General features: G+C 40.3%; 1 protein-coding gene across 6 annotated transcripts in view; it reads left to right on the top strand.

Moving 5' to 3' along the window:
* Positions 1-17,748, top strand: part of DSCAM (DS cell adhesion molecule) — a 477,845-nt gene that overhangs the window by 4,734 nt on the left and 455,363 nt on the right. Inside the window, exon 1 of one of the 6 annotated variants that reach the window (XM_038167528.2) lies at positions 5,886-6,403. The exons of 1 other annotated variant lie outside the window; for it this stretch is intronic. In XM_038167528.2, coding sequence (XP_038023456.1) covers positions 6,361-6,403 — 43 coding nt within the window. In that variant the 5' untranslated portion in view covers positions 5,886-6,360. Of the gene's footprint in view, positions 1-5,885; positions 6,404-17,748 lie in introns of those variants that run through there. 4 more of the 6 variants (XM_072027136.1, XR_011804715.1, XM_038167515.2 and 1 more) reach the window with 4 other exon arrangements.

Below are 17,748 nucleotides of genomic sequence, written 5' to 3'. Positions count from 1 at the left end.
TCTGCAGGCAGAGATATTGCCTCTTCATCAGCACTCTAAAACAGGTAGGAGCTGCACAAGGAGGAAGATGAGAGTCCAGAGGACACTGCATTTTCTGAGGCATGGCGAGCTCTGCTCTTCCTGTTTCCTTCTGCATACTGACTCTGGCCAGGGGGGGTATTGGCTCCCCATAATTCAATTCTTTTGTTTATGTGGTTGCCATTCTGTGCAAGCCACTGGCATCCTGGGCAGGTAACAGAGAGCAAGCAGTATTTGGCTCAGGACCAGGTGCAACCTTCTTCTCATATAATTACAGCACTTAATGAATTGCACTGTAAGAATTATTAAAAAAAATAAATCTGCAGAGCTCTGAAACAAAAACTAATTTATTCTTAAAAAAAAAAGCCTTGTAGAAGCTGCAATACTTCTTTGTATTTCCTTCCCCACCATTCTTTTTTAATAAGAGGCAGCTCTGTATACATACATGCCCATATTCAAACCCAGAGTAGTCCTATGACTCTTAAAAAAGACTCAGACTCTTATCCAAATAATCAAAAAACAGATTTAAAGGTGAAATAGCACTCTTGACTCTGCCATTTCATGCTACAATATTATGATCTATACTGTATGGCATAGCTATGCCTATGATTTCAGTATATGTAGTTCACTCCATCGTATCTTGGTATTAAAATAATTTTGTGCTGTGGTCTTTAATGTCTTGTCTTTATACATACATCAGACACACAAAGGGTTTAGTTCATCTGTATTTGGAGACTTTTAAATGGATATCTGCAGTGCCACAATGCTTGTATGTCATGTTATACTACTTTCCCTTATGAGAACCAATTAGTACCAAGAGAAACCTTTATGCCCTTCTGCAAGCCCAGTTTTTCACCCAATTGTCTTCTGATATCTTATATGCTGTGTTCCCAGCTTTTATCTTTAGCTATTTTATGTGTCCGTAATCCCTCCCCCCCCACCTTTTCTATCACAGGAACAAACTTGTCTGTATGAAGATATGAAAATAATATTTTTTTTTCCTGGCCTTTTCCTTCTGAAAGAGAATATTTTTCTTGTAGTTGTGCTAATCCTGTAAGTAGGCAAGAATCTTACCTTTTTGTTTGTTTGCAAGGTGCAATGCAAAACACGTCTTCAGGCACACGTGCAAATGATAATAAAAATGATAATAATAGCCCTATGTTTTGATGATCTTGTTTTAAAGAGGAAAATCTGGTATTTTCCTCAAGAAAACATCAGTCACACAATTCTAAAATTCTACCCACAGACTGGATTGGATTTTTCCATGCCTTACTCTACCATGTTTTTCTAAGAAAAGCCTCTATCGTAAGGAAGGAGGAGAGAGGTTGACAATGTTTGAACATACTGGCCAGTTTCCATTTGGTTGATGAGTGTAAGAAAAACATAGTTAATTCATTGCGTTTATGTATGTATAAGTAACATTCACCTGGGCAGAGAAGAGAAAGTAATCACACTCTAAATTCTTGAACACATTGGAAAATAATAGATATTTGAGAATCTACTTAGGTATTCAGTCATCTGACCAAACACCAAGATGAAATTTTCTTCTCACTGATTCTGTGCTCACAGAACCACCTCAGAAAATAGTCTGTCTTGTTTGTGTCTTCCAGATGTTTATGGAACCCTAGGAACAAGAGCTGCAGCAGTAAAGAGGGAAGGGAAAAAATATTAATTTTCTGTTTTAAGCTTGGTAGGCAGAAACAGTCTAATAAGTCATCTATGCTCTTTTGCAAGCTGCTGCATATCAAGACTGAATGGTTGATTGTATGCATATTGTAAAGACAGATCAGGTGAGAAAGTGCATTTTTTTTTTTGCCAGATAACAATATTTTTGCACATTATCAATTTACAATAGTTAATGACTTCTCACAAAGCTTAGGAAGAAAATTGTACTTATTGCCTTATTCTGGGAGGTGAACAAGATAGATGTCAGTAGTATAGATGCTCTTAAAAATAATTATATGCGACTGTTTAGATTTCTTTGTCCATCTTGAGTATTCCCAGTATTCATACTAATGAACAGCATTTCAACTAGTATCTTCGTAATAGTACCAACAGAACTAGAAATTGCTTTTAAATTTTTAAGTCTCGTGGAAAATATTTAATTTTTGCAGCTTGTTCTGATAAAAATGGCTGACTGTGAGCTTATAGATACAAGCATTAAGCTTAGTAGCCAGTGAATATCAGAAGGTTTAACGATTGGTTTTGACAAGCATTCAACATTTATCTGAATCTTCCCAGTATCAAATCGGGCATGAAGTCTTGTGAGGAAAACCTGTTTTCATGAGGCTTTTGATTCTTCCATTTCTAGACCAATAGAAACTACTGAAAAGCTTTCCCACTCCTGTTTCTCTTCTATTCTTCACCATCAGCCCCTTCATCACTCTTAAAATGCATCTTGCTTCATTATAGCTACAGTGACAAAGTTCTGGACTTCCACAAAATTTGGTGAAGAGTTGTTCAAATGTGTTATATTCAGCTTTAAAATATATTTTATTTATAAAGATGTCTCGGATCTGAATACTTTGGATTAGTATTTATTTTATCCAGATATTCACAAGTTCTTTACATGACTCCTCTTTACGTGTTTTTATTAGAAGGGGAAAAATATAATTACTGAAATGATCTGGGCTTTGTTTCTTTACTGGTGCTCTCTTGGGGTGATATGCTTCTGCTTTTTTTTTTTTTTTGGCTTTTTTGTCTTGTTTTTAAGCTAACTGGGACTACAACTCCCTCAGTAGAAGTAAAACCATATCTTACTAAAATGAAAATTGTAACTAAATTTATAGCTCTAGTTGGTTTACTTGGATGATAACCCCCATCAATTATCTTCATCTAGTCTACAAACTAGGTGACTGACTTTTTTGTTTCTATTAACTGTGCTGAAAGAACATACTCAAGAAGACTACAGTCAGGGAAAGGGTTCTTTAATAAAGAGACCCAGAATGACTGAGAAACTGAGGAAGGAGTGAGCCTAGGTATCTTTTCTTCCAGAAACTGGACTGATCGGTCATCTAGATTCTTGTTTCATGTATGCTCAATTTTATCCACCAGCCCCTCCCCCCAGGTCTTCTGGCTGTTGAGAACTGTCTCTAACACCATGCTTTCTCTTCACTTTTTGGACCAGAGGGGTCATTTCTTGTGTCTTCTCACAAAATGGGAGCATGATGTACACACATTGCATTTACGTATCTTGTCATTTAGCCCTTTCCAGGTTTACTGAACTGAAAGGTAGAAGGCTGAGGTGATCATTGTCAGTCTGATTGTGCTAGTGGTATTTCTCTATGTACTTTATGTTGGTGGCTCAGGACACAACATATCTTGAATGTCTACATCCAGGACTGTCAGAAAGTATGCTGATGTTCTCAATGCTCCATTGAATTGGATGGCTCAAATGTTTTGGGGTTTTGTTGAGGTCCTAATACAGGAGTTTTTTGCTTGTGCTTTCTTCAGTATATTGTAATCTGGACTGTTAATTTTTTGAGCTACATTTAGGATGATTGTCAACTGGTGTATGCTGTTGCCATTTCAAGAGGTCTTACTCAGAGTCTGCATGGTAGCTGCAGAAAGCTACAGAGTAAGGATGATCAGCTTGTTACAGTCAACCAGTACAAGATCTAAACCCTGTTTAAGAACTTAATTCAAGACCAGTGTAAGCTTTCAGATCATTAATCACAGCTACAGGAATAGTTGCACAGGATTTATTATTATTATTTTCCAGAAAAGATAACTTTATGTGCAATTTCAAATTGAGCTCTCTTGCTGGAAAATGCTTGAGTTTGTTTTAGGGAGAATTCTATAATTTCTATCCACCTGATCTAGAACACTTTTGTTGGTTTTAATCAAATGGAAAACCACAAAACAGGATTCTCCTTGGTTGATGACCTTAAGTAGCCTTGTTTGCTATTGAAGCCTGGTCATGCTTGATTTTTCAGACTTGAAAGATAGCATTCTGACCGATTTCTTGTACTCTGAAATGTACAAGTTATCTTATAGTCTTGTTTCTCTACTTTGACAGATTGTTTAATTTTGGTTTCAGTCAAGTTATTCCCTGAGCAGCAGAGCCAGTGAACCCTGCTTTCATGCCACAGTGTGTCCTGTCTTCTCCTCTCTCCCTTAAACCCAGCTCGGAGCTATGTCTGAATATACCGAGTAGCTGGCTGGCTGATGGTTAAAAAGTTATATATCCATTGAAAGTTGGTCCCTTGCCTTTAACAGTCACAGAAGAACAAATTAGACTCTTCTAGTTTGATGCTGTTGTTGCTTGAAATGCACTGAAACTTACAGAAAATCACTTGAGATTTCTTTACATGAAACTGAAATTTGTCAAGGGCTTCCAGAGTTATGTAGATGAGTAAAGGAGGTAGAAAGCTAAAAAGATGGTATGTTTGTTCTGTGTGGTACAGCATTGTTTCTCTTAAGCCCAAAGTATGTTGGGCTTCAAAATGGAAAATAAAGCAGTTCTGAAAGAGCTGCATGAATGTCTCCAAAATACTCTCAGATGAACAATTATGCATTTCTGCTAGTCACTATCTCTCCTCTAAACAAAAAGATAAAATAATAGTCATTTTTAACAGAACTTCCCTTCCAGTAAAAACAAACTTCCTCTTTCTTCCCTGAAGATGTTTGTATTTCTTTTATTCATTTCAATAGCATCAGATATTCCTTTGCACCAAATGACTTGTCTGGATACATTGTAGCCTTAAAGGCAACCAGGAGCAACTTGTCCTTGCCCGGTGTTAGTTTCATCTCTCCTACTTTCACTTCAGGACTTTGGTGTCTTCTGGCTGATATCCCAGCCGAAATGCGATGCAGGGCATGTCCGTGATGGAATTCACTGTGTTTCAGTTATGACTTTGGTTTTCTCAAGAATTAGAGTGCAGGGCTTTATACAAGGCTTTGCAAGTGCATTTTGGTCAGTTCTTTATGTCTCTAGAAACATCTTCAGACAGATTCTCCTTCCTGTCTGGCTGTCTTGCTGAGTTTTTTGTTTATGTTCATCCCACTGTTTTTAGAGAGGGGTTATCCTTTTTTGAGTTTCATTGTGGTGAAACAAGGCTGAGGCCATCTCTGCCTTTATACAACTTTTTTTTTTTTTAATTAATGATGTCGTATGAAGACCCCCAAATGTGAAGTGATCCTGCTTGGTACCACATGGGGATTTTGCAGGTTGAGAGTCTGTATAGCTTTATTGTGTTTGCTTTTCATTTTATAGCTTAAACTCAGAGTAGCCCTAATGCTGTTATGTATTTCACAGTATTGATTTTTTTTTAGCTGTCTTCCTTTAATATTTTTTCACTTCTTTTTTTTCCTTTTTAGACCAACCTTCACATTATGAAAGAAAGAAAAGATATAGAAATTGTTTTTAGTTAGGGAGACTGTAATTTACTCTTTCCCTATGGGGGGGGTGGGGGGGGGGTGGAGGGAATTTGTTACCACAGGAAGAAAAAAAAAACACATGAAAGGCCAAACTATATTTGGGGCTGTGGAAGTACTGGGAAAGGCAGAAGTTTCTTCCCCCTCTTTCAGCTGTGCAAAGACTCCTAGTCAGTTCTTGGACGTGCTCGCCTGCCTGGGCTGTGACCTTCCAGCAGGGCCCCCTCCTCCGGTCCCCCCCCACGACTTGTCAACACATTAGTCATATACAACTCAGCTGATGCCAAACGGCCGCAGTTCAGCCAACTATTGAAAGGCAGGCTATTCCTCTGCGTCCTTCTATTGGTCTTGGGTTTTTTTTTTCCACCGCGGAGACTCGGTGCTGCTTTAAGACTGCGGGAGGCAGGGGGCCGAGCAGCGGGACCGGCGCGATCCGAGAGGCGAGGGGAGAGGAGAGGAGAGAAGGGGTGTGGAGGAGAGAGGAGGGGAGAAAAGAGGAGAGGAGGGGAGAGGCGAGGAGAGGAGATGTGCCCGCCTGCCGCCGGGCCGCCGGGCGCTGCGTGAGGAGCCGGCTGGCCGGGGCTGGGGTCTCGGCGCTGGGGGCTGCGGGCTGCGGGCCGGCCGCCTGGGCCGGGGATGCTCGGGTGCCGGCGCCGGAGGCCCCGCTCCTCACCTGTGGCCCTGCCGGCGCGGCCCCGCGGGCGTCTCCCCGCGCCGAGGACGCACCTGGGCGCCGCGCCCCCGCCGCCCGCCCCCGCCGCCGGCCGCCTCTTCCCCCGCCCGAGAGCCGGCAGGCGAGCGTCGGCGGAGCCGCGGGGCTGCAGGCGGGGCTGAGCGCTCGCTGCGCGGACCGGCGGCCCCGCAGGCTGCCAGCAGCCCCCGGCCCAGGCGGCCGGACCCGGTGCGCGCTGCCTGGCGGCTCCGGCCCGGCCGTGGGCGCGGCGGGCGAGGGGCAGCGGCGGGGGCATGTGGATGTTGGCCGTCGCCTTGCTCCACAGCATCTCGCACGGTGAGCGCGGCGCGGGGGGGTCCCCTCGGCTTGCCGGGAGAGGGGCGAGGGTCGCCGCGGCGCCCTTTGTGCCGGACGCGGCCGCCGGGAGAAGGGCGAAGGCGCCCCGGGAGCCGCCGGTCCCCGCCGGGCGGGGGAAGACGGGGCTGGCAGGGCTGGGGATGGAGGCGCTTTCCCTCGACCGCCCGAGTGCGGAATTTTTGCTAAGTGCCGGCTGAGTGCGCGGAGGCTGTCTGAAGGGCTTTCATCCCCAGCTTTCGCGCTGAGACCTTTCCTGCTTTTACCTTTGCTTCTTAATCGCCCCGCGCTTTCACCTAACAATTTCATTTTTTTTTTCTTTTCTTATTTTTTCCTATTCCTTAGTATTTTTTTTCAAATACTTTCAGATTATTTCCTCTCATTATTTCACAAAAAATCTACCTGCTCCCCGGTAGTTTGCTTTTTTATCCCCCCCCTCAGTCACTTATGTAAAAATATGCACGGATAAGCATTACATCATCCGAAAATGTTCGAGACAGTCGATTATAAAGTTAGGAAGGAGAAATTAGAGTGGAGATGTAATGAGGATAAACCTATTCTGTTTTATTTTCTCTTCATTCTGCAAACTCTCTGACCTTTTTTTTTTTTTTTTTTTTTTTGTAGCTTCTCGAATATTATTATTTTAAGTAGTGGATGGGGGTATTTAGGAGCACTTGGTATATGTGATTGAAAAGAGTCACATAAAACATGTTTAAATTGCAGAACTTTTATTAAGATGTGTATTATCAGTGCGGTTTTAAGGATGGAAAACAAATTCTGCTGTAGTGTGTGATTCTAGCTATTCCACTACATCACCTGCTTTTCGGATTTGAGAACATAGCGTTGCCTGTAATACATTACATCCTGACAGTTAAAACAGAAAGATTAAACACACAATTTCCAATATAGGCAAAGCAGGTGGAGTGGGAAAATGATTCTTGCATTGAATGAATGGGAGAGAAGCAGAGGGCAGAGCGTAAGGCTTTCCTGGAAGATACAAATAATTGAACCTCTACCAGAGGGTGAGAGATGAATGCTGGATGAGGGTGTCTTCACATCTGCTTAAGTATACACTGGATGAGAAAATGCATTGACAGGCATGGCCAGTCCAGTGCAACTAGCTGGATAGGTCATAAATCAGGAGGTGAATCTTAAGCATGTGTTTAGGGCTATCTTGAGATTTTTTCATGTTCCAAGTACTGCAGAATGCAAAATGACTGAAAATCTTCAAACCTTAAACTTTACGTTTTTTCATTTTGTCTAGCAGTAAGACAACTGCAACAAGTTTTAACATTAAGAGGTTGCTTGCTTATTTATTTATTTATTTGTGTCAGGCAGCACTGTGCCTTTCTCTGTTCTATTCAGGCAGATCTCTTGGAAGGAGATACTCGCTATCGATGAGACAGAATCGGTCTGAAAGTATATATATATTTTTTTTACCAGTGCCGTTCAGTTAATCCTAGATTTGCACAGAAAGGAACACTCTATACAGAAATATTACATTTTTAAAAAAGAACGTATATATTTTTGTCTGCTGTACTGATGATATATATCATATGCTCCAAGTTAGGTAGTTCCCTTCTCCCCCAAAGGATTTTGAAGGAACCGAATAATTTTACTTTACGAGGTTGAAATAATATAGAAATTGCTTTAATTTACTCCTTTATCTATGAAGTCAGTAGTAATTTCACTTTCAGTATCCATGTGTTTTTGGACCACAGTCAAACAGGAAATTGGATTCCAAATGTTTTTGTTTTTAATAGTGTAAAATGTAAGTGGTACATGCATCTGCATAGATTCTATACTGTCATGCAGCAATGTTCATGCACTTGTGCATCCAGGTTACTAAGATAAAATATTTTATGTATGCTGGTATTGTAAGATAAAAGCATTGTAGAAATACTTAATGGATGGTTCAATGATTCTTTGCAAACTTAAGTGTTTTTATTTCTGACATCATACCTGATGTCAATATAGGTATGCATTTTGAACCTTTCTAAAGGAAAATTTTGGAACTGATACCTATCTTCATATTCAGTAGTACTAATAATAAAACCCAAGTTGTTCAGTTTATTTCTGATTATTGTATCAGAGCCAAGAGTCAGTGAATAATATTTTTAAAGGACTTCAGGTTTTAATGCACTGTCATATCAGATATGTATCTCTTTGAAGGAAATGACTGCATATATAAATAGAAATGTCACATATACATTTATTTTCATTATTCTATCTATAACTATATCTAATTCCATTGTGTGAGAGGTAGTGTTCTTCTATGACTATATCTTTGAGGAGGGGGGAGATGCTGAAGCTACCGAAGCTTATTTAGCTTCTTGTTTAACTCCTTATGGAACCATACTGAATTAATTTCAAAAACAAGTACGTGTATGAGTGGTTTTCAACTGTGTTACATCTCATTCTCATTTTAACCTTAAAATGTGTAAGATTGTTCATGTTTATAATCTGTGACATTATGTTTTTTTTTTTTTCTTTTTTGGGGGGAAGGGAGGAATAGGTAGCTTAAACCCATAAAGTGTTAATTCAGTTTTTAACCCTGTAGTTGTTGTCTTGAGCTAAATTTCTACTGAAGATAATGGAAATTATCAGAATAATAATAGCAACATTGGCCCCCATATTTCCCTGCAGTCACTCAGCACAAATACATTTTGTCAAATTAGATATGAGTGGTGCCACTGGGTAGGCTTTGTGTTTGTAAAACAGCTTCCTTCTGGGGACAATAAAATACTGACATGCTGTTACATCCAATTAGTATTTCTGAAACCTGAAACAAAACCTTCCCAAATACCCTGTTAAAGTTCTTTGATTTATAAAGGCTTTAAACTCTCCATGCTGAGAGTTTCTTAAAAATACAGGTAACAGGTACTGTTAACCACAAACGTACTGCAGCCCTAGTAAATGCATTTCAACCTTAATAAGTGCATGGGACTATACAGACATCAGTGGGAGCTATGCAGCTGCATTCACCACTGTGAAAACCTGAGTCATGCTCAGTTACAATCCTGAGCAATACTTGAAATTATCTTCAAGATTACTGTACCTGTACTGCCTTCTATGTTACTATACTGAAGTATTCCATTAGCAAACATGTACATTCAACAGTGCTGATGAAGAAAGTCCGTTATAGTCTGGTTATAACCAGTAAGGGAGTATTTTGCTGATAACAGGGAGGGGAGACCATGAAAAGAGAGCACCCTCCTTCAAAATCCTGGTTATAATTTGTGTGATAAAGTTTGTTCAGAATTAAGGGTGCTCTTTTCAGAAATTAATATCATCCAATAGCGTTTAATCTGTGGTATAGGTATGCTGAACCACTTTGCAGTCTGCTTTCTGGCTGCATTTCTTATGTGCCTGGTGTCCAGAGTTCTGCTGAAATGAACGGAGCATCAGGAGACACACGATGCAGTACAGTTGACACTAAAAATAAATTCCCATTAAAATGACTTCCCATTTGAACCTGCAAGTCTAGAGTACACACGCATCTCTTTCTCTCTCCCTGTGTCTACAACTATGGGTTTTAGTAGTGCACTAGAATACTGAGAAGAGCAGCACACTGAGCTGAGAGCAGGGGTTAGGCTGGAGGAGGAGCAGCATCGATAGTGCTGGTGGTGCCAGTGATGCACTCCAAAGAAAATGGTGACTGTGCTGGGCATGAAACATTTAAGGAAGAGAAATCATCTCTAAAATCTTCGTAGAAACATTGTAGTATGTGTATAGCTTATGTGGAACTCCATAACCAAATTCTTTCCTTAGAAGTGTCACTGCACGTGCAGGAAGCATTGAGGTGACTGTATGTTTGTGGAAAGCACAACACAGCTGATGGTGTTTCTAATCTTGTGTTACCCATCAGCTACAAATAGCTATTAATTCATTACCCGATGTCTAATAAAGAAATCTGTAATAGCTAAGAAGTCCAAGCACACTGGAGATCTCTATTCCCATTTCAAAAGAAAGCCTTCACCCTGGACTGTGCTCAGGAGGGATGACCCCAGGCCCTAGGGTGGCTTGATGCAGGATGCTGCCGGCACGGCTGAGCTGGTGCCACACGACACTAGTGGGCAGCAAACCACACGAGTCTGGCGGCATTTCTGACAAGCAGTGAAAATGCACGGTACCCAAAGGAGGCGTTTTGTCTTTTTTTTTTTTTTTTTTTTTTTTAAATAAGTGGTCACTAAACTTTTTAACTTTTTGACTAGTGGACACTGCATTTTCTTTCCACAAGGGCTGAATAACAGATGTGTGTGACAATGAAGGTCGTTTTGGGAACAGTTTAAAGTTAGGTTGATTTCTGCAAATGATAAAAACAAAAACCATAAACCCTGCGAAGTAGCTTGCAGCTATGTGCTGTTTTCCTTGCTGATTTCAGGGGCATCTCCTCAATGATGCTGCATCCAGAGAAGTTTTGAGTTGGTTTCAATTTTGTTTTTGAGTAAATTTTGTCATGTAATATACCATTAAATTAGATTATTTGGGAAAATCTTGTGGGTTTTAATGAGCAGCTCATCCGTAAAGTTCCTTTAGCACATGAGCTGTGCAAGGCTCTGATTACAGCAGCAGCTGTGCTCAGGATGGACCTCAACTTTTTGTCTCTCTGCCTGGATAAGTGTCCTCATGAATATGTCATTTTCTCAGGGGCAGTGGTGATTGGAGAGTGAAAATAATCTCCTTTACCTATTCAATAAACATTGAAAAGATAACAAGCAAAAAGATATGAAACTGAACATCTTGGAGGGGGGAGGAGGAGGGAGGTTGCGGGTAATGAACTGAGGAGTAAAACATATGGATAGCACTCTTTTCCCTTAAAGTTTACTCTAGTTAACATGTCGAATCAAGGCCTCTTCAAATGTACTACTCATTTAGACTTTGATTTTAATTGAAACATGCCATGTCTTGGTCTGTCAGTCTAGAGATCTTTCAGATTTCCATTGGGGAATGCACTAATTCCAACTTTAAGGACTGGAGAAGGAAGAAAAAACATGTTACATTCAACTTAATTATGCTAAGGTACAATTATTTTTTTTTGAAATTATTTCTTTTGAGTTGCTGAAACTAAAAGTAGTAAAAAAAAATCAATTTAAGCAATACAGGTCTGTAGATCAGAATACTCAATTATTTCAAGGTGAATGTGTAGGTGTATGCCATTAAATCACTTGTTTCGCAATATAGCTTGAGATATTTCACAATCCATTTTAAACAGCACTTCCTTTCTTTTAACCTGTTTTGAAATCAATGAAATTAAAATTTCAAACAACTTTATTATACAAAAGAAACTCCATCTTCTCAATCTTTGTCTTTCTTTTAAATGCATTCCATCAAACAACTGATATTTTCAAAAATGAAGTCACATAAAATGAGAGAGATTTTATAAGAGCCTATCGCAGCACAATGTTTTGGAGCACTGAAGAGAACCTCTTTAAGAACAAGCCACAGATTCCTCATGTACTGTGGGCTTCAATTGTCATTGCTTTTCTTTTTATATCACCATTCGCATTTCTATTATCTCAAGTATTTTTTTGTTAGAGTATTGGATTACTCATCAGAAAGAGGTTCATCAATGGGCATTTATCACAGTGAAGTGGGCAACAGATATTATGATGCACCCAGATGAAAGAAAGAAAGGCAAATGGATGGACAGAGAGGGTGACAGAGATTAACAAGTCTTCCCAGCATCCCTGTTTAAGCTATTTTTACTTAGAAAGCAGGGAGTAAGGTTTAAGAGTGAACCGGCAATCCTATTTATAGAAAGACATTTTTAAATGCAAAGACTCTGAGAAAGAGAGTCACCTCCATACTAAACACCAGCCTCCCTGGAGCTCCCTGGTAACTGAAGGAGGGAGCAGCCCAGCAACCCAAGCTGCATTGCTGATGTGCCTCTGCTGAAGCTTCCAGAAGGACAGAGCCTACACAAGCACAGGGGCATGGGCCACAGTGTGGCCTGAGAACTGATCTGAAAATAGCCCACGGGTGCATGTCAGTGTGGCAGATGCACAAGGGCACATGCAAGGAAATGGATTTGCACCACCTGAGAAACTGTTGGACTGATTAATATTCAAAGCCTTAACATGCAGGCCGCTGTAGAGCTGAAGACAACTGTTCTGCTTGTGTATCTCTAAATCTCGTGTGCTGGGAATACAGTTCCTTCTGATATCAATATCTATATTTATACATAGTTTGTAATTGCTTAAAAGCTACTGTGTATGGAATATCTGGCACTTGTTCTGCTGTCCAAGTGTACTGATGCTATTTTCTTCTAATTAATCACATGGTAATCCCATGCAGAAGATTTATGGCTTTAGATTTCTGTTTGTATTAGACTAAAATATATCCTTGGTAACCTCCTGTCATCTAAAGTAATTTTTGGATAAAGTTTTGAGGAGACCTCCAATATCTTAAGAGTATCAGAAACATGATTCCTGAAAGGACCAAGAATCTTTCAATGCAACTGGAATATAATTACGTTGCACTGTGACTTCAAATAGTCATTTATCTATGTAATCTACTCGCAGTGATTCTGTAGATAAGATCATAGTGCTGCTCTGTCCATATAAATATCTGTTGGCATGAAATCTTTACATGTTTTGCCAAGAAGTGGCTTATGCTAAACCTGCACATTAAGGGTGTTTGTCTCCATCATTTTTGAATGGCAGCCCTTCACGGTCCCACTTTATTGGTGCTACAGAATTAAAGAATTTGCTGAAAGTTGTCATGAAAGAAAGGGTTTAAAACTGCTTGCGTATTTTCAGCTCTGCTCTTTAGAGGCATCTCCATTATAACATGTAGTTCAGACTCCTGGAGGCTTAATAATATGAAGTTAAAATACCAAATGTAAGTCTTTTGACACACAGATTTTGTTTAACCTGACAGAGAAGACTAGGTGGGGTATTGAAATATACAGCCTTGGAGGAACCCAGGTGCTCTTGCTGCCATGTGTGCTGGACTGGATGAATTGCATGGTAGGATTTGAGTGCACTGAAATGCTGGTTGATCATTTGCTTTTTTTCCAGACCACAGGAATGAGATACATAAAATTAAAGCTCTGTTTTTTGCTTGCATGATTGCTTTGTCCTTCAGAAATCCTTATTTATTATTTTTATAAGCTGTATTACTTTCTAAAACTGAAGGCATAAAGGAATTCCCTGGGATTTTCTCTGGGGCTGTTACTTGGGATTTTGGCCCTGACCTGGGAATCACACCTTGAACGCATAAAGTCAGTCTCTTGAAAATGAAGAGGTGAGTGCATGACATGCTGTTAGACCACTTCTGCCTTGATCTAAGGATAGGGGCAGTCCTTGACAAAATCCTTTTTGTTAAGAAAAGCTGATTCTGATGTCCCTTGAGGAGGAGCTTAGTGAAAAAAAGTCATTCAAGCAGACCAGACTGAAGTGGCACTCAATTTAAACAGGAAAGCCTAGTGTGGTTCACTCTCCAGAACGTCCTACATCTCCAGCTGGCTCTACACTTCTCCTCCCATTAAGTAGTTTGCTGTGGGTAGTATCAAAATATATGGTGTTCGTGTATTCCAAGGAAGAGAGGTGGACCATAGTTTGTGTTGCAACTGCAGTTGAAAGACACGAAGCCAGGCCTAACTATGTCATGATAGGTAGTTAATTTAGGAGATTCTTACTGAAGTCTCTGTTGCCTCAATACGTCTGTAGAGTTTATTGGCATAATGAAGTGAATCCTGGTAGTCTAGAGTAATGATCTGCTTTATACTAGTTCATGCTTTCAGCTGTACATATTCGGGAAGCTTCCTTTTGTACCTTTCCTTTCTTCCTAGGTCTGTTGTATGACTCCAAGGTTTCTCTTTCATCTTGGCAATGTGTTTTTTTTTTTTTTTTTTAACCTTGTTGCATAGGGGGTTCTAGAAAGCAGCTTTTTATCGTTGCAAGGGTGAATGGAAAGCACAGAGAGTAAGGCTCAACTCACTATGGGACCTGAGTGATGGGAGATGCTTGCCCTGTTTGGTTGTGATATCAGATGAGGATGGCGCTTTTCTTGGCTTTTTGTGTGTGTTTAAAAAGTACATAAATTGATGCTTAGGGGGAGAAGGGAAGGGAGGGGATATGAACAGTTGGATAAGGTGAGGGAGGGAGAAGGGAAAGCTTCAAACTGTGTAGAGATCTAGACAGCATTGCAAGTTGTATTATGAGAAGAGGCAAGGCAAAGAGCCTGAAGCCCTGTGGGGCAGCAGGAGGATGGTGTCCAGAGGCCAAGTCTGAGCTCATATACGTTATGGCAGGAGACTCTGAAGTCTTTGTGCTTCACAGTTTGCAGTGGGGAAGGCAAGGCTGAACCAGCTCCTTTGCTAACAGGAACCATGAGTAGGGAACCCAACAAGCTGTGGCTTTGGGACTCCCCATTGCTGGTTCCTATATCCACATTGCTGCTGGTCTGTACCAGGGAGCAAGCTGATATTCCACGTGGGTCCTCTGTGTTTTGTGAAGGGAGAGGTCAAACTCATGACTGTTCTTATCCTTTACCTACCTGTATTCAGCCTTTTCTGTCATTTGTGTCTGCTCATGTTGTTTCAACTGTGATACAGGCTTAATTTGAGGCCTACAGCACTTTTATCTCCACCTTATTCTTACAGTTGTTTGTATTTATTTGGGGAGCAAAAGTATTTCTTGTCCCTAGAAGTTTGTCCACTGAAACAATAAATGTATTTGTGCAAGTGAAGGGGGATCAAGGACAGAAAGCAGACCTGTGAATGTCAGTGCGGCTGTAAGGTAGGATGTGTGAGTCCCCTGTCTGAGCAAAGGACAAAGAAACTGAGCTCCTTTATTGGGCAGAAGGGAGATAATTAATCCTCAGAAAAAGAGGCTGAGCTGTCAGGCTTTCACAGAAACGCGCTGGCAGCTGTGATTTGTTGTTCTGCTTTTGGGAGCCACAACTGGCAAGTTTGGTGCAAGGGGGGCTGCTTGGAGCATGCGCCCGAACACCAGACCCTGCTCCTCAGTCCCTCCCTGGGTGCTGGGTCCTGCAAGCTCTGTGTGATGACAGAGGTAAAGGCCTGTCTGAAGGTCTAGAGGCGAGTGCAGAGGAAAAGAAATAGCCATCTGAAGAAACTCTAGCTATAGCAGTTCAGTGCATATTTATTATGTTCAGAAGTTAGTCCCTAGTGGATAAAAACATTTATAATATTCCTACCACATCTCAGAATATGTTTCTATAGAAGAGAAGAATGCTTTTTTTTTTTTTTTTTTTTTTTGTGATTACAAAGGGAGTAAATGAGTTTAAAAATATATATTTTCCTCAGCTCCATAATAGCGGTCTGACTGCTCCTTAATTTTGAGAAGTTTTGAGATTTTTTTGATCAGTAAAATGTGTTTTTGTCTCAGCCATGTTCAAAGGAAAAAAAAAGTTTGACCACTCTGTAATGTGAATGTGGTTACTCTTGTACCTTTCATCTCTACCAGTCTCAGTCCCTAGTGTGGACGTTCATTAGAGGAGGGGATTATGGCTGGCTGAGTACCTTAGCTCTGGCATTTCCAAAGGCCAGTGAATTGGGCCTTGTGCTCAGAGAGTTCTGTTTAAAATAAGTAGTATGTATTAAATAGCTAGCTCATAAAAAATGAAAGAATTAGGACATGGCACAATGTTGGTGGTCTCATGACATCAGAAAGTGGATGAAACAGGGAGCTATACTACTGATACCATCAGGGGATGCTATCATTTGGCTCAGGCCTGTTGCACTCTTAGAGGGCAGTAAGAAAAGAGAGATTTAGGGAGATCATAGAATTGTTTAGGTTGGAAAAGACCTTTAAGATCAAGTACAGCCATCCACCAAACACTGCAAATCCACCTCTAAACCATGTCCCCAAAATGAATGGTGGTAGTTTTCTTGTGTTCCATATTATTTCTGACCATGGTGCAGTCTTAAGTAGCATTACCAGCTCTATGTTGCTCCCCCATCACTTCACTGTACTGCTTTTTTTTTTTTGTGTGTGTGTGTGAAGTGATGCAGAATCTCCTGTCTTTGAAGACAGGGCTTAGAATGAAACAAGCTAGATAGTAAAACAACTTAAAGTTATGTGATTTTAAAATATCTTACTTTTTAATAAAATTACTTTTGCTTTTTAATTAAATGGACGCCATATATGCTGGTATACGACCTCCCTCTTTGATCTGGGAATATTTGCAGGATGGTGGTTCTACCTTTATGCTAGTGAGAAACTAATTTATATCCTTTTATTAATTTATCTATCAGTCACGTTTCTTATTAAAAGTGTGACAGTGCCTTAAAGTGATATACTGTTGATACAGCTCTTTGCTGCTGGGCTGCTTTTTGGAAATGTCAGCTGCAGTGGAAAGCTGCACACTACACTCTTGAGAGTCTCCAGGCTGCTTGCACCAATTGCATATAGTGCCCAGTATGCAGAAAACCTAGGGCATACTGGCCTTATGTGGTAATTGGTTACCTTATTTTATTAATGTGCAGTCATTCTTAGAAGGCTAAAGGATTATTAGTATAGCTCTGTAAGAGGGATATAATCAATTTAAATTAGCTCACCGTTGAGCCTATATGATCTGGCATCTTTAAAATGTAGGTAAGCAGCTCATCATTTTGATTTCTTATATAATATTGTAAGAAACTTTTTTCTAAGTCCAATCTTACCTATGAATGGTGCAGTTCATCACTTAAATATTTTTAGTGTCCAGAATAATAATCAATTTGAAAAGATAAATAGTTATTTTTAAGAATAAATTACTTTTTTTTTTACGTAAACAAAAGACGATTCCTATGATCCTCTCCACCCGGCATTCTGCTTCTCCCCTTCCACCTTCCCACACAATCTTCCAGGCTTCCTTCTGTCCGTACATATCTTTTCCTGCCCACTCTCCAGACACAAGTGTTGTTTGATTGTTTGGGTATGCATTGGGATGACTTTCTCATCTACCCAGGTTTCTGTTTTAGAAAAGTGATGTGATTTTACCAGGAAATCTAGACAATATTAGGCAGAATAACTCTCTTAATATGTCTTCCTTTCAATTCTCCCCCTCAGCTCTAAGCCGAAAAACCCAGTAGTGCTGATTTAGACTAATTACTTTAAATGCAGTTTGTAAAAGGATGCTAATACTTTGCTATATCCCTGAAGGTCGTCTAAGTGATCTATAGTTAAACATTCATGTGGGAGACTCTTGGGGGAGACAGCAAGGAATGATTATAATGGAAACACTGTGGGCTAAAGTGTGTGCTCATGCTCAAGTCTTCATCTGGCAAAGTAGGGTAGTGGATTGTTTCTGGGGTTTTAGAGCTATTCCTTGTATCTGAATAAGATATAGTTTGTAGACTCAGCTTCAACATCTCC

This window comes from Anas platyrhynchos, chromosome 1 (genome assembly GCF_047663525.1).
Source record: "Anas platyrhynchos isolate ZD024472 breed Pekin duck chromosome 1, IASCAAS_PekinDuck_T2T, whole genome shotgun sequence".
Lineage (NCBI taxonomy): Eukaryota > Metazoa > Chordata > Aves > Anseriformes > Anatidae > Anas > Anas platyrhynchos.
This window is presented reverse-complemented; position numbering and strand designations above follow the sequence as displayed.